A 17,468-nucleotide genomic window follows, 5' to 3' on the forward strand; every position below is an offset into this window, starting at 1 on the left:
GTACTTTACTTCTGTTTGGAAGCAAGGCTTCCAGCATTCCTGTTCCAGTGGGATTTATGATCCCTCGTTCCCACTGTTAAATTGCCAGTGAAGATTTTTTTTTTGCAGATCTGTGAGTTACTATCATGGTTTTAACAATGAGGCTTATTATAGGTTTAATTTTGAGGAAATATTACCAGAACCTGTGGAAGTTCTGAAAGTTTGTTGTTCCTTCCTAGGTCATACATTATAAACACGTAACCAGATAATCCTTATGAGGGTACTTGGTAAGGGCAGACAGGAATCTACAGCATAACAAGTTTTGCAAGATCGATAAGAACAAAGCCTAGGCATAAAAGGCTTTTCATTCTAAGGGTAAACAGTGGAAAGATCAGTAAAAATACCATGTTAGTGTCCATGTCTTGATTTATATGTTAGCAAAACATATAAATACAAATGTTGAATTTAGAACATGCAAGTTTAACATGTCATAGGCCCTGCGATACAAATACCTAGTTGCAATTTCTATTTAAACTTAACTTCTCATGATACTGACACACTATCATGATAGGAAGATAGGAAATGCTTTAACTTACAGAACAATAACCTGTGGGATGTAGTTTGTTGCATAGATAAGTCTGTGGAAAAGTATATCTGGACTGGATTTACGTTTTAAACTCCATGAACAGTCATAAATACCATGTTGCCCTTTCTCACTTGCAGGCCTCAGAAAAGCATTCTGATGGAATAGTCTCCCTTGCCATAGCAGCACACTATTTTTTTGGGGAAGATCAAAAATCACCTCAACTCTATGCCTTACTGGAGAGATTTCCAAACTGGACGTTTTCTTCTGGTTGGTCCTGCACTTACGACCTTTTTGTATTTTAATGTTAACAGTAATGCAACGCTGATAGGGTGATCTCTCCAACATAGGATGCTGTCATAGCAAACATCCTAACAAGATAGCACAGACTTTCACAGTAATTTAAAATACGTTGGCTGAAAATGGTGTTTCTTTGGCAGTTGGGCTATTTAAAGGCTACAACTGTCTTCGGGAAAAGGTGATACCCTGTCAATATAAATACAATTGAGCTGGTTCTTCCACTGAAATAGCAGTTTGACTAGTGTGTTTCTGAACATGAAAACTGCGTTTTAGGAAGTAACGTTAACATAATACAATGGGAACTGTAATGAAAGGGCCTCATTAAATTATTTTGATGTAACATAACATATGACTGTACTTCACACACACCCTTCGTCCACTCAGGGGAGGTTCAGACTGGACATTAGGAAAAATTTCTTTCTTGTGAGTGTGGTCGAACCCTGGAACAGGCTTCCTAGAAAGATGGGCGATGCTTCATTCCTGTCAACGTTCAAGAGACATTTGGATAATGCCCTTAATATGCTTTAACTTCTGATTAGCATGGTCAGGCAGTTGGACTCAATGGTCTTTACAGGTCCCTTCCAACTGAAATACCCTTCTGTATGGGTAGTATCATGTGCCAGTCCTATCCGTCCTATTAAAGTAAGGCCTTCAGACTTACTTACAGGTGGTTGTTTACGTGATGGGGGAAAGAGGCAGCAAAGTCCTAAACATTACTTCTGTCACTGGATGAAGTCACTGAAAGCTCTGATGCCTGTAAAGGTTGCAAACGTGCAATGCAGAAAAGCCCATATTCTGGAATACGGTAATTATTTATCCAGATTAACTTTTCCAATTAATACGTTTATTTTAAAAATTTGGTTCCTACCTTTTGCCTGTCTTTTCGGTGTTGAAACATGGGTGGGTAGGTTTGACCTGTCTCCTTGTGCAGGTGTTCTTTTAGGATCTTTTAGTATCAGCATACAAGCATATGACTTGCTCTTGCATGTAAGACTGCCAAGAAACCACTCCTTTGAGTGGATGTCTTATAATTAATCCAATCTAAATTTCAAGTTATCTTCTAATTTATTAGAATTAGCGAACTTTTGGTATCTCCTTTGGAGAGACTTTTACTAACGTGACAGTATTGCACTTTGCTGATACATATAACTGTTTCTTTCAAATATGGTTTGCTTTCCATGAGGAATAATAGCAACGGTCATCTTTAAGAGAATGTGTGATATCTCTGGGTTGCTTTTCTTGTTTTTATTTCCACAGGATGAGTTTATAAATGTCTAAGTGATCTAGAGTATCTTCCAGTTTTAACAAGCTTTGAATTCTGAAGCCACTTACCTGTTGTTGTTGGTTTTTTTCCCTTTACACCCTACAGTGGTTTTTTTCAGTGCACTTAATAATTGATGCTAGTTTCTGAAATTCAAAGAGCTCTGTGCACTTGAAGAAACTTTATATTTTTTTTCCAAACTAAATATAAAACATTGTGACATCAACACCATGCTGTGAATTATACAGATTCATGTTTTGCCTCATGAGCATTGCCAAATAGTATGCAAAGCAGATTTTGTGCATGCATCAGCATTTCAAGTAGAAACATGCTAGTACTGGGAAGCTTACAGGGCATATGGAAGAAATTTGTGACACTTTAATTTGTGTGAGCTGTGATAGATAGCAGAGCAGTTGCCCATTCAGGTATCATCCCTTCAGATTGGCCTGTAGTTGTGTAGGTAAGTGGCAAGAAACAGTTATATTTATTGCAAGGTCCATTTGCAAAGATTGTTGACTGATTCATGGAGTAGGGGCAGAGGTTTAATTACTGTATTTATACTGAACTGGACATTGGTATCTTAAAACCAGTGTCATCCTACATTAACGTGAATTGATCATCACTCGCTTGATTGTATCTGATTTGAAAGTACAGTCTGTATACTATGCATTCATATGTAAAAAACAAACTCGTGCTATTAATGTTTTGGGGAAAAAAAAAGCTTCAGAACTGTTAAGTGTCTTGAATCTCAACAAATGTTGTGTGTTGTGCTGTAGCCAATGCACAGCTGGTTAACTAAAGGTGCACTGATATTTACTGTCTTCCCCTGATTTGATTTTTATTCTGTTTTGCATCTGATTTATAGCTTTTTAAAAAGTGCTGTGTGAAGAAGTCATACTGAGAGCCAAAAATGTCAAAATGCCTGTTAGCAATTTCTGGAACTTCCGTGAAGCAATAACTGTTGCTAACTCAGGATTTAACCTTTATTAAATAATTTAATTATGAGGGATGTCTAATTTGTTGTAAATCTCTGGATTTATAAATAAAAGTGAACCTTAATCAGTAAAACTTGATGGTAAGCATGATTGTTAAAGACATATTTGAGTTGTCTTTATTTTTTGTGCTAATGTATTTTTGTTTTGAGTGGAGGTATTCCTAAGTGGTGCTGGAAACATCTAGAGTTAGAGCTATGTGGAATACGTGCATGGCCAAGGAATGTAAAAAATCATCTGAGCTGAGGACTCTGGCCCTAGTTGCTTGGACAGAAAAGTTTTCCTTGAAACAAGATACGTTTTGGAGGAGGAATTGGTAGCAGAGTTGCAAATACTTCTCAAAACTGGTAGTTGAGAACAAACTTCATGTTGTTGATCACAGGCAGAAAAACACTGGAGAAAATTCTGCTGTCTGTGTGTCTGTTTCCCCATTTAATAAAAGCAGATTAGCCTGCTGCTGCTGTGGTTTCTTAATTCTCATACAAAGAACTGCATGTCTTACTCCGTGAAATAAACACAAAGAAAGCAGGCGGTGATTTTAAGGATAGCAGGGCATAGGAATAGAAAAAGGTTTTATTCTGAGTGGGGCAATAAGCAGCTAGTTGACTGGAATTCATCTATATTAATCTGAGATAGTTTACATGCACAGCCTTTTCTAACCTGCTTTGCTTTATGTTAATACTGGTTCTCCCCTAATTTTGATGTCTTTAATAGTCTGTTACATTATTTATTAACATACATCATTCTCTGTTACGTATCTGCAGGGAAAAGGGCTTCAGAAATAAGTTGCTTATCAATTTAAGCATGTGTTTGCAAAGGAGGCCTGTGTTTGTTGTGATTGTGCAATCTAATGCAGCATTAGAATGTGTCACGGTGCCTTCAGATTGCATGTCAAGTAAAAGTATGCATTTGGAGAAAAAATGTTGGGATAAGTGCAATGAACAGAAGAGTTTCAGGCACGATACATAAAAGAACAGGCGACTGAACTAGGTGGAGCTGTTCTGTATTAGCAATACCTCTTTTAATGTCTGTTCAATTTAGGTTGGGTTGTAAGCCTGCTGGAAAACGCTAATCAAATAGACAAGATCTAACAAGTCTGTACAGACCTAATTGTAGCATATAGGACAGAGCTGCTGAAGAGTGCTGGATGTGTTGTAATGTTGTTCAGTAATTTTTTTTTCCCCTTTTCCCTTGGGCATGGAGCCTAATTTGGTGCTTGCTAATGATCTGGAAGGAGTTGGCAGGATGACCCATCTTAGAATCTGATATGCAGCAGTGAAGGATGGTTGTAAAAAAAAACAAACAAAAAAAACCCATGGAATATCAGTAGCCCTAAATTATGTCACAAAACTGTGTGGTTAGAGCATATGAAATTGCTTAACCAGGGCTTTTATTTTGAACTCAGAAATAGTCCTGAAGGTTTGTAGTAGTTAGCCTAGGAAGGAATCATTCTGTCAGTCTGGTCTGAAACTCTGGGACAAATACCAATAGGTTCAAACGACTTTTTAAGTAAGTTAATTACCCAGTAATAAATGAAGCTTCAAAGCCAATAGGTATGAATGGATTTAAGTAAGTGTTTTAGTTGTCCATGCATGTTTTGTTTGGGGATGTTGGTTTTCTGTGTGTGTGTGTGTGTGTGTTTTGTTCCGATAATTGATCAATATTAGAGAACTTTGTCATTTAGCTTCAACTTTCAGTTCTGGGTTTCTATAAAACCTCTTCTTGGTGTTACTAATTTCAGATGGTACATAGTACATAAAGAATTCAATAAGATTTCAGGTTGCATCTTTCTTTCAGAGCTAACTTACAGTCATATGAGAAAGATGCTTGGAAGACAAAATTTAAGGTGTGTAGATACACAGTGGATTTACGGTCTCTGTTCTGGAGACTAAAAAGTAGCTTATTTAGTACTGAACTTTGATCTGTCACTTTCACCTTCTGCTCTTTTTGTTTGCTGCCTGACTTTGGCTACAGATGTGTTTGCTACAACAATACTGGGGTTGAATTTTCCTTTTCTTAGTGTTTAATTTTCCTTTGCTTTTTTTTTTTTTTTTGTCTTCCTTTGATTTGGTATGTCTATAAAGAAAAAAATCTTAGCTCTTCCTACCTGTTCTTGGATTGCATTTCCACATAGGTATTCGCATTATATTTGTTACATGCCCAACTTTCTCTTTACGTGATCAAGAGTTGCCTGCCAGGTACGGATGAGAGAGTATCCATTGGTACCTATTCCTAGTTCGAATAACCCATCTTTAGAGTTTTCTGCACTTTAACCTCATTTATGAAAATGTAGGTAATTAATAGTATACAAATACAGCAGCACAAAATCAGAAGGTCAATACATGGTCCTTCCCTACCTGTTACTAGTTCAAGCACTGGGGCTATTCTTGCCAGTCACTGTTAGCTAACATTCATCTCATTAACCACTAGAATCTTTCAACAGTCTTCAGCTCTCAGCGATAGGATAAACTATTATGAGACAGTAAGTAGTATCTGTGGCCTTTTTTTTTTTTTAAGGCTTTTTGTCCCTTTGGTTGTTGCAGCTTACTGCCCTAAACAGTGGGTGACTATCTATTGTTTTATAATCTTATTGTAGTGGTAGACAACTTTTTTTCCTCAATTTATAAGAAAAAAAAAAAGGCCTCTTTTGTACAGGTCCGAGCTAGATTATGGATTTATATATTCCTGTCTACTTAGCAGTGGATCTCAACCTATAGCTTATAGGAGCTTCAGCTTTAAAACCAGCTTTTTAAATTTGTTGCTTTGCAAGTGGCTAAAACAGTAGTAAAAAAAAAAAATCAAAAAAAATTAATCTACTTTAGCTGACCAAAGTGATGGTGAAAACTTTCCAGAGAAATATTACTTGAATCATTCAGTTTTGCAAGTATACTATGTGAGATTTTCAGTGAGCAGCAAGGAACCTAGCACTGTTGCTCTTTTTCAGACGCCATGAGTGCTGTACAGGATGAGACCCAGATCAAGAAAAGATGCTCATCTGCAAATGCTGATGAAGGATGAAATGAGTTATCCTTAAATATAGACATTAAATAGTTATGTAGGCCAAGCTGGCAAGAACTAAGGCAGCCTGCTTTATGTTAGCTGGGTAAACAAAGTGAGAGGCAAGACGGAATGCCACGGAAAATGTTAACGCTTAATGCGTTAAATAGGTATTTTCTCCCCTGTTTAGGTTGAGGTAATAGCTCTTATTTGCAGAAGACTAAATGTGTGGGGAGTTAACCTGGGCTGGCATTCAAGCTGCTTTCCCTCTCCTGAACAGGATGGGGGGAAGAACGTAAGATGAAAGGGCAGGGAGATCACTGCTGATTACCATCACAGGTAAAACAAACTCAACCTGGGAAAAATTGATTTAATTTATTCCACCCCCACCTTCTTCCCAGGCTCAGCTTCACAACTCCCTATTCCCAAGTCCTCTGCTTCCTTCCTGGCAGCACAAGCCAGGCTGGGGCAGTTGCTGCTGCTCCTTCCTCTTCAGACTTCTCTCTTTCACCACTGTGGGGTCCCTCCCACAGGACAGGAGAAGGAACAGCTCCAGTATGGGTCATATTCCTCCAAGAAAACTATCATTCCCCCCCGCCACCCCCATCTAGGCTGGCAGTCCTGCTGGGAGCTTGTGCCTTGCATGGGCTCGCAACGCACTGCAGCTTCCTGCAGGGTGTATCCACTGCAGTGGGGCTATCTGCTCAGATATGGTCCCCCCAGCCTGCAGGAGAGAACCTGCTCCCCCTTGGTCCACTCCCCAGGCTGCAGGACACCTGCTGCTGTAGTGCCTTGGTGTCGGTGGGGCTATTTCTCATTTTTTCTTCTTCACACCTCTCTCTTGCTCACAGCTGCTGTGCAGTGCTTTTTACTCTGTTAGATGTTACCACAGTGGTGCTCCCAGCATCGCTGATGGGCTCAGCTTTGGCCAGCAGGGGTGCTGTTGGAGTTCGATGGAAGTGGCTGGCTGATAGTGCAAACAAGGGGCTCACCTCGTAACAGGGGCCACCTCTGCTACCACAATCTTGCCAAATACAGCTAACATCTCTTTTCAAAACAATGGGTGTATTTAACTTCCAAGATACACTAATAAAACAATTTTCAACTTAGAAGCCCAATACCTTCATTCTGTGAAACAGGTAGGCCGCATGGAGACAATGCAGCAAAGTAAAACAATTCATCTGGTATTTTCTGTGAGAGTTTAGTTTCTCCAGGACAACATGCAGGAATTCTGGTAAAGTTCACTACCACTGGCTTGAAGTGTGATCTTCCACAGCAGTAACTTCAAGTAAGGTTGAATACATTTGTCTTTTAATTACAACAGCAGTGGGATTGAAATACAAAATTAGCACATATAATTTGCATAGAGATAATTACTACTAAAGAAGTACAAACTTCTAAAATTTCAGAACTAAAAAGATTTAACTGCTAAACAACAGCACAGTAGTAAGATGTTTAATATCAAGAATCTTAGTATATCAGTTAATGCATGTGTTCACTTGTACAGATCCAACCCTGAACAGCAGGAAGATGGCTGAGCTTACAGCATTACCACAGAATCACAGAAAAATATTAACTTGGAAGCAGTTTTTATTTGTCTTAACATGAAAACTTATAGATTAAATATTTTTTTCCATAGAAAAGCTTTCTAAATATCCCCTTAAAACAATCGATTCTGAAGTCAGATCACAACAGGCTCGTAGGTACTAATTTGGAAGGAAGTATGATAGACATTATCTGTAACCAGTAGCTATAATGCATACTAAACTTAATGCTGGGACTCAAACTGGATTTCTTTGCTGTAAAACTTTGATATTAGTTTCAACTCTTAAGTGGAGATCCGAGCTCCATTCACTAAAATCTCCAGCTTTCCAAGTAATACTATTATTGCACTTGTACTGGTTGTATTGGCTTAATAAAGCCATTTTAAAGCAACCATTTAATATTTGTACATTTTAAAGCACTTGATCTTACCTGCAAAGGAAATAAAGACAATAAAACCACGATTTATTTTAACTTCATTGTGAATGTTGCTAATTTTTAGAGTTTAAATAGATGTGCGTTTTGTAACTACGCTATGAAAGCAACAGATGCTGTAACTACCTTTTGACGACTTGTTTGGTCCATGTCAGTAATCAAGTGATGTTATAAAAAATAAACTAGTTTATTTTGTATAAAATGAGCAATGTTGCATTTTTGTTCAGATTGCACAGTACAAACAAGCTAATATCTAAATTAATACTGTTACAGGTAGTTATTACATAGGGACAGCAGCTAGAAAAAATAAGGTACCTCAAAGCAACAGACTTTTGCAGCCAGCTTTCCATAACATTGTATGAAAGTTAAATAAGTCTTAGTTACATGTATATTATAAAATGTTTGAAAATTGTTTAAGTATGAGCTGTTAAACTAATTTTTCATAGCAAGAGTATATGATGAGTATTTACATTTTAAAAATCCATTTTTTTTTTCAGAAAAGAATTTACAATGAAATAAATAACCTTCAGCAATCCCTTAAACCCAACTATAAGATCTGTAAGTGGCAGATAAAAACAAAAGAAAACAAAAAAACAGATAAGCCACCTTGTGTCACTGCTAGGTCAGTAAAGTATGCCTCATACAGAAAGAAGTGCAACTCTGCTTTGTCTTTACTAGGAATCTAGAAACATGCACGTTACATATGGGTACCTTCAAATATGGTACAACCTTGAATATTTGTACAAGAGTATTCACAAAAACATACAATATATTTTACACTCCTTTCATACAAAATATTGATATCAAACCAATCTGCATTGATCAGACATTTCTTAGGCAGGCAAGGTGGGAAGGAGAACAACTTTTAGTCTCCACTTTACCTTTTAAACTCAAGCAAGAGATAAGATAGTAGCTTCTCCCGAGTATGCTGTGATGTAGAGGGACTGATGAACATTAGCTGAACCTGTATACATATGTATTTGCTGTCTCTCAGCACTATTAAGTATCAAAACCTAAAGCTGCAGTCTGAAGATTGCATCAAAAAAAATCTTGCCTTCTTCTGAAGTTGTTAGATGAAACTGCTTCTGAGTTACATTATCCCCAATATAGATTTGAAAGATTAAAATATAAAAAAAAGTTCAACTCCAAAACACGGAAGCATGTCTAGAGCTGGTTTGCTTCCTTTCACACCTGATGTTTGGGAAGTAGTTCATCTTTCATTTAAGACACAATACAGTCATAACTGCCCTCTTGGAATGAATCCTCATCCTCTGTCTTAGACTTGTCCTCTTCGTGTCTGCTAGCACTGCTGTTGCCAGCATCACTCTGAGGATTAGTGCCGTGGCTAATCAAAGTCCTGCTTTCTTCAACTCTGGTGTTTGCTTGTTCTGTAACTTTAGAAGGATTCACTGGCTGAAAAGCTTCAGGCTGTACTTGCTCTTCTGCTATTTCACTTAGCTTCTGGATCTGTGGTTTGATGATATTTAGAAATGGCTTGTACCCAGGGCTAGGAAAATAATGGTATAGAACATCTTTAGTGAATTAGCAATGGTACTTCTGTCAAATGCCTGAAAAGCAGAATTTCTTGGGAGATACTTGGTATAAAGAGGTGTGTTCTAGCATCCTTCTTGTACAGAAGTTGTCTTTTTTTTTAAAATTAAAAAAAGCAATCATAATTGAACAGTAGAAATTGGTGGTGTTTTTTTCAGGTTGACCCCAACTGTATTAAGTGACTGTCCATAAATTTCCTGCAAGTGTATTAAACAATTGTTTTAACCTGGGGCTGAGATGACTCCCAAGTTATTTCTGTGGGTAACTAAGTATCCACAACTGGAACAGAAATGAAGGTGGAAAATAACACTTACCAGTCTGTAGAAGCCCATTTATCAACAGCATAGAGGCCAGCCTTGATATTCTGACAGATTTCTCCATCAATATCAGAGGATTGCATTACACTGAAAACTTGGTTGATTACTGAAGATTCTCTGAGGATAAGACCTATGATAATACACCAGTCCAGACATCCTGCTTCCATGAAGATATGTAGCAAGTACCTGTATGAAAAAACACTACTTAGTTCTTTTCCCCCCATTGAGAGACAAAATCCCAAAGTGCAAGCAGTATAGAAACACTGCATACTGTTTCTTTCTCATAATGCTGGGTACTAGTCATTCCAAGTTTCAAATGCAAAATACTTACCGCAGCTGGACTTGTGACTTGTGTGGCCCTTTACTGGCCAGTTCTAGAGAGATATGTTCAAGCTCTGACTGAGTTAGACTTAGGCTGGAGAAGTTCTCGTCCACCATGGTCCAGTCACCATCCACCATAGAACTCGTTTCAGTCAGGTCTGTTGCTGAACCAATGCTGCATTCATCACCTATCAAAAACACTCAGAAACATAAGGGGAAAAAAACTACTCACTTTACTAAGACTCAGAATTTCTTAACTACTTCCTACAGAAATTGATTAAGTACACAGTAGTTACCCACTATGATTAGTAATTAGATTAGTAATTAAATTATTATTAGAATTCACCTGGCAGTATTTCAAAGATTATTAATTCACTTTAAAAACAAACTGCTTCAAAATGCTTATCAAAGTCCATTGACCTCAAAGGTCTTCATTCAGCTCAGAAAAAGGTGAGATACTTGTCTATAGAAATAACAGTAGTGGCAGGCAGCAGTACAAGTGCAGAGATATTTTTTTTCTCATTCTGTTCTTTTGAGAGTTGTGTGACAATTCAAGTCCAATACATTTTTGCAGTCTCAGAAGTAATAAATACAACAAATAGTAATGAAAGTAGGAAAAGAAAAGGAAAGAAAGGCAGAGCCCAAGGAGAGGTACAGAACCTCATCCTTCATTTTTTAGAGCACATCAACCTGTTAAATAGTAGCTCCAAGTGTTTTTTTCTCTTACAGGAGGCCCTAGCATCTTGGAGAGATTGTACTTCACACAGTCTTTGCCCTAGTAAAGTGGAAATCACAGGATATAGACACGGTTGAAAATGTTGCTCAGTGCTTGAGGACAAGAGGGAGTAGAAAAAAAGATGAGAAATCTTTCAGTCTTAACAGCTGTCTCTTACTGGTCAGAAAATGCACAGAGGATCTTATTTCCTCCTGTTTTCTCAAGCTCATTATACATTTGAACTTTTACAAAAGTGATAAAAACGAAAGTTCTTGGGAAAAAATGAACTATATCAGACCATAATTTCCTCAAATTCCTTATTAAAGAATGTATCTAACATCCTTCTAAAGAAATCCAAAAGCCCAAAGTTAATGCACTAAAACACTGCTGACCTGTGCAAGAGGCAAAAATAAACTTCAAACGCTCTTCTCAGACAGACTAAAAATATTAAATTGCAATTTACTGTCGGGGATAGGAACACTTCAGGTATGAATTTCATATTCTACTTCAGGTACTCACAGATGTATGACACGAGTATATCTCTGTTGTAAAAATTTCAGGTCAATTTTCAACAGGTCCTCTATTTTTTCACCTGCATTATGGTATCAGCCGTCGAGAAGCAACGATACAGCAGTCACATGCAAATACCAGAACGCAGGTGCTTATTTCCAGGTGTATTTTTCCAATAGGCAAGTAGAGGGAAGAGTGACTAACCTTTACTTAGCAAAGGAGACAGGAATGCATCTTGCATGTGTGGTCCATGGGATGAAGCAGTGTCAATTTCTCTCTGAGAGGAGCCGATAGTGCCAAGCCAGCTGCGACTCCTGGGTGTGCTTGAAACCCCTGTGTCCACTTCCATATTTATAAAGGTGTCTGCAGACTGAGATTTTAGCAGCTGTTCCCCCATGGCTTAAAAACAAACAAAAAAACACACCAAAGGACAGATCATGTAAACATCAAAAAGGAAGTTTGGAAAGTTCTCTCCAGGCATTTAGGAAAGCTAAAACTTGTAACTAAGTCAATAGTCAATTAATTTGTTGAGATCACCAAGAGCAAGGGAATGCAGTAAATTTTGGTATTTCAAGAACTTCTGGTCAGCTTTTTATGTCAGCACTAGCATCAACAAAACATCAGCTAATAAAGTATTAGCATCAATAAAACTAAGTAACAATGCTGCTACTACTAGGCAGAGGAAGACTTGGCAGCTACTATCAACTTTGCCCTAAGAAGGTAAACTAGAGACTAATAACGCAAAGAGGTTTACAGCAAGCTTTCAAAATTCTAGTCCTCTACCACATGGGAGAATTTCAAAGATTAGGAACATTATTTTTTTAATATAAAATAATTAAGCAAATTACTATCTAAAAACTGTACAAGTTTTGATTTTTTAATTTTCCATAGCTATACATCAACAAGCAGTATCCCAGTTCAACTTACTACCTGCACAAGTCATATCCACTCCAGTGCACCTAAGAAAGTAAGAAACCTCAGAAGAAACAGTAGTGTAGTCAGACTGTACAAGAGATGAGGTCTATGCTAAACAGAATCCCTTCAAAAAACACACCCTGTATGAGAAGGCTGTGCAGGTCATAAGCCTCAGCCTGTTCTTTGCTTGGCTGAATTGAGGAAGGAGATATTCAGACTGATGGGTGTAGGATTGCAGAAGAGAAACCTAGTCCAAATCAACTCAGATGTTACAGCACCTGTCTTGTACTTTCCGTTCTTGAAAGGTGAATTAATGGATGAAGCCGGTATGACTGGGAATGGCCAGAGGAAATCCTTGTGTAGCTTTTTCAAAGCGAACACAAAGTCTTCGACACGAGCAGCTCTGGCTCGCTCCTTGCATAGCCAGCCAATCAGCTCAAAGCCCAGCTGTGCAGCAAAACAACCAAGGTCTTTGAGCTTGATTTCTTCTAGCAGACGCCGAGCATGCCGCCAAAGCATCATGTCAATGTACATGTTCTCAGCACAGTCACTGTCTTTACTCCACCTATGGACAAATCAGGGAACAGTCACATCAGGTGCTGGACTGAGTTGTAAGGACTGTTGGCCACAGCCACAGTACAAGTGGCCAAAGCAGCTTCCACCATTCCTTCCTGCTTGTGTTCTCTAAAAGATCCCATTGCCACAACCGACAAGTGAAATAAAGGAAGAAAATTACAGCAGCAAAAGCATCCATAGAGTATCAAACCATTCAAAATGCAGAAAAAAATAAAGATAAGAAACCAATGCCATTGCAAAGTGACTTCCGAGATACAGGTTTAGAAAACAAGACTTGCATTAACCTCAGACACTTCCTTTCAAAACTCTTCTGATAGAACTATCTATGGAAAATTACTATCCAAAAGAATTACAGTTGGTAATGAGATTGTTTTGAAAGTCTCATATAGGAACAAAACAAAACCAAGATAATAATGAATCCTACCTCACTGCTTCTTCTAAACGTTAATACTCATCAATATGAATTCTATGTACAGCAGTTTGAGACAGATCCACCCAAATGTATAAAAGCCTTCATGGCTCATCAACTCACTGCTAGATCAAGATACACACAACAGCACTGTGCAGTGTATTTTATGAAACTGTGAGGTCTTAAAGACATTTTTCAGCAGAACAGATCCTCCTAATATGAGGCATGCGTTCTCACTAGCTATTTAAATTACTACAGGGGCATCCGCTGGATTTTGGTGAGCAATATCCATTTAAGTGTGTCACTATATAAATACACACATGCAAATATATCTTCTCCGAGGAGCATAAGGCTGTGGAGGGAGGTGATGACAAATTTGTCTCTAGAATACAATACACTTCGATAGCTTAAACTGGGAAGAGAGCTAGTACATTACCAAACAAAGTAGGGAAGGAGAGAAAATTACTACCAATTACCTTTTTCCAGATGGGCCAGAGGGCATACTCAGTGTTTTTGTCAAGTTAAATTTGCTGTGGAGATTCTCTGCTGATTGGGATAAACTAATGCTGCGATGTCTGAAGAATTCAAAGCCACTACTTGAACTGGGTTCCTAAAACCAAGAAAACGCAGACTTGAAGTCAACTGAGTAAGCATGCTACATGATAGCAAGATTAATCATGCAAGTTTTGATGCATAGTATTTACTACTTTCACCACAGACCTGAGTTGTTGGTGTAGCTGGAGGTGTCTCTGTTTCTCCAGAACCAATGGCTTTAAGAAATCTGATCATATGACGACAAAGATCCCACTTTCCCTGCTCTAAGGCAGTGTTAAACAGGAGAGTAGCATGTTGTCTGCTAACTGCTGGAACTTCCATATTCTGCAAATAACAAATAATAATTAAGTCACTTGCTTTTACCGTCCCATTGTTGAGCAACAGAAAGATCAGTAAGTCAAGTCATACCATGTCACATTCAAAAATAAGAGAGATTAGAGGAAAGACCTTGCTTTCTGCCCCCTTTTTTTTTTTCCAACCATAAGCTAACTACTCACATTGCCTGATATTGCCCCCAGCTCAACTGGGCATAGTCATTGAACTTAAAATGTGTTTAACCTGTGTAACTTTGGAATGACAACAATTTTAAAATAATATAACCTCAGTGAATACCACCTCTCTTACAATATACGGGGTACCATTACCTGTAGGATAATAAGATAAGAGGCAGCTGTGTCCAAGTCCTGGGCCATTAAGCACTCTTCAAATAAGTCCTTTGGGTTTCCAACAGCAGCAAAAAGGTAATTCCACAGGGCATACTCTGTCTTCCTAGCACAATGAACTACTGTCTGCAGGAAGAGGGGGAACTCTGTAATGAACTTCGCCACAGTGGGAAGCAGAGGGTCGGGAATGGGTTCCCGCGAGGTAGCTTCTTCTTCCAGCACTTCATGAAGCATCAGTTCTAGTACATGAGGAAAGTATGGTAATGTGGCACAGGAGTGAGCCAAAAGCAAGGCTTGTTCACCAAGGTTCCTAACCAACAGCTGGCGTAAAATGTGATGGAGGTAGATCTGAGAGGTTCTCTCAACAATGGAGAAAGGAAAAAGAACCTCTAAATGTTCTCTAGCACTGGTTTGAGTGTATAAACAGTCATAGAGCACAGTGTCATTAACAGCACCAAGAACCAAGGCATCTTCAAACAAAACAGCCAGTGGGTATATGTTGATGTGGAAAGGCAGCATGATCCGTCTTGACAGAAAGGAATGTGGTTTTCGATGATCTCTGGGAAACAGGGGAAGCCAGACTTTCATACCTGCCCCACCACAGCTGAGCCAAAGAGCTTCCAATAAGTGGCGTTTCTGTTTGTTGATCCTGCAAGTAGTCCACACATTTTCAACAGACTGGGCTAGAACAACTGGAGCACAGAAAGGCAGCTATAAAAAAAAAAGTCATATTTCATTGTACCTTTTTTTTTTTTAAAACCCTTCACAAGAGCTCTTCTTTCAGCTAAGAACTGTTCTCTCTCTGCAAAGCACCTGTAATATATTACTTATATTAACTCAATAGACACTTCTTTCCTTTTTCTAACCACCTTATAGTAGTCAGGAAACCTGAGGGGCGAGGATAAGGGAGTAAAGCAAAAACCTGCTCTCCGCTTCTTCAGTTACCCAGAAGTCCAATGAAGAAATGACAGAATTACTACAAAGAGAAAATCCGCTAGTGTTTGATTGAACTAACAAATGACTCTTCACCTAAACTTTTCAAATTTCACTTTCCTGAAGTCCTTGTTTCATGTAACCAAAGGGTTTTTCAACAGCACAGAAAAACTAGTACTTGAAAATTCAGTATGTGGTTTTTATTATTGTTGCTTCTAGAAATTTTGTAGATGTATTCTGCAAAAACAACAACATTCCATAAACATATAAAACAGTTTCAGATAGACTGGACACTTTCTGTTATTACTGCATACCAAATGTTGCACAGGACCTTTACTCTTAAAAACTTACATCTTTCATTGCAACACAAGTAGTAAATACTTGTAGTAAAAACAAGTAGTGAGTACTTTAGTTAGATATTTACATAAGTAAGTAGTAACTTTTCATAAATTCTTAGAAAAACATCATGGGAATTGTAATGTATTTCCAGCTAGCAATTAAGCTTGTAAGTGTAGACACTGCCTTGTGTAAATACTTTTTTTTTTTTAAACTCCTGTACTGCTTCCTTTCATAAATTCTCCAGTCATTGACATCTTTGAAGCCATACACAATATTACATATAAATTCACTCACATGCTTCCTTTGATTAGGATTATTATCCTTATCCCGTATCTGGGGGCCAGATCGATCCCGTTGCAACATGATGAGTTGTCCTGCTAAGTTTAGCATAATACTTTCAGCCTCACAAGCCTAAGGATAAAACAGTGTTATGCAAATGACTTGTTTAGCTTTTTGCATGGATCATTTTATCCATAACCACAATATAAACCCAGAATAGAAAGAGTAAATTAACTGCAAAGCCTCTGCAAAGAGAGCTCACAACTATTATCCATGGACTATAAGATGCTACATTTTTAGTTACCCTCCAAGAGGGATTCTGACCAGAAAGGGACTAGTACAGTGCTCAGCTTCTGCTTCTCAGGCAAAAAAAAAAAAGAACACCAAAAACAAACAAACAAAAATAACCCTATCGAACAGGTTCCCTGCAGATTTGCTTTCCAGAACTTGCATGCATAAACAGGGCACGTCTGAACTCCACACACTGCTTTCCTTGGATGTTTTATACCGGGAGCTGACAAGTTACAAGACAAGTTGGTATGTAAACTTACAAGACATCAGTTACCTAGCTGTAACTATGTTAAAGCCAACAGCCACCCCCAGTAAACTTAGCACCCTGTTCATACATGCCCACAGTTGATCAGATACTTCACCAGGTAGATGTAGACATGTCTCAACAGTTCTTAATCTGAATTACATAATGCCCTATTTAAAAAAAATAAATTCATACAATTTTTTTTTTTAAACACACATCGCACATAGGGATGCTGGCTTCAACCTAGACTGCAGCAAAGCCTTTGACAGGGTCTCCCACAGTATTCTCCTGGAGAAGCTGGCAGCCCATGGAGCTCTTTGCTGGGTTAAAAACTGGCTGGACGGCCGGACCCAGAGTGGTGGTGAATGGTGTGAAATCCAGCTGGTGACCGGTCACCAGTGGTGCTCCCCAGGGGTCAGTGTTGGGGCCCATCCTCTTTAGTATCTTTATTTATGATGACGATGAGGGAATTGAGTGCACCCTCAGTATGTTTGCAACTGGGGAGACGTGTTGATCTGCAGGAGGGTCGGAAGGCCTTGCAGAGGGACCTGGACAGGATGGGTCAATGGGCAGAGGCCAATGGGATGAGGTTCAACATGGCTAAGTAACGGGTCCTGAGCTTTGGCCACAACAACCCCATGCAGCACTACAGGCTTGGGGCAGAGTGGCTGGAAAGCTGTACAGAGGAAAAGGACCTGGGGGTGCTGGTTGATGCTCACCTGAACATGAGCCGGCAGTGTGCCCAGGTGGCCAACAAGGCCA

The 17,468-nt window shown here is 38.7% G+C and overlaps 2 protein-coding genes across 13 annotated transcripts in view; one reads left to right on the forward strand and one right to left on the reverse strand.

Annotated features, from left to right (window-relative positions):
- Window positions 1–17,468, forward strand: part of ERMP1 (endoplasmic reticulum metallopeptidase 1) — a 43,554-nt gene that overhangs the window by 19,882 nt on the left and 6,204 nt on the right. For 2 of the 6 annotated variants that reach the window (XM_083819008.1, XM_083819007.1), the window contains one exon: window positions 703–3,567. The exons of the other annotated variants lie outside the window; for them this stretch is intronic. In XM_083819008.1, coding sequence (XP_083675134.1) covers window positions 703–867 — 165 coding nt within the window. In that variant the 3' untranslated portion in view covers window positions 868–3,567. Of the gene's footprint in view, window positions 1–702; window positions 3,568–17,468 lie in introns of those variants that run through there. 6 annotated transcript variants of the gene reach the window in all.
- The window catches only part of RIC1 (RIC1 homolog, RAB6A GEF complex partner 1), a 48,222-nt gene continuing 38,436 nt past the window's right edge, over window positions 7,683–17,468 (reverse strand). For 4 of the 7 annotated variants that reach the window (XM_083819000.1, XM_083819003.1, XM_083818999.1 and 1 more), the window contains 9 exons: window positions 16,187–16,303; window positions 14,603–15,331; window positions 14,124–14,282; window positions 13,880–14,013; window positions 12,697–12,983; window positions 11,708–11,902; window positions 10,289–10,478; window positions 9,955–10,143; window positions 7,683–9,596 (listed from right to left, as the gene is read on the reverse strand). In XM_083819000.1, the coding sequence (XP_083675126.1) occupies window positions 9,311–9,596; window positions 9,955–10,143; window positions 10,289–10,478; window positions 11,708–11,902; window positions 12,697–12,983; window positions 13,880–14,013; window positions 14,124–14,282; window positions 14,603–15,331; window positions 16,187–16,303 (2,286 nt within the window). In that variant the 3' untranslated portion in view covers window positions 7,683–9,310. Of the gene's footprint in view, window positions 9,597–9,954; window positions 10,144–10,288; window positions 10,503–11,707; window positions 11,903–12,696; window positions 12,984–13,879; window positions 14,014–14,123; window positions 14,283–14,602; window positions 15,332–16,186; window positions 16,304–17,468 lie in introns of those variants that run through there. The other 3 variants (XM_083819002.1, XM_083819001.1, XM_083819004.1) reach the window with 2 other exon arrangements.

The sequence above is a fragment of the Anser anser genome, assembly GCF_964211835.1.
Source record: "Anser anser genome assembly, chromosome: Z".
NCBI classification, from domain to species: Eukaryota; Metazoa; Chordata; class Aves; order Anseriformes; family Anatidae; genus Anser; species Anser anser.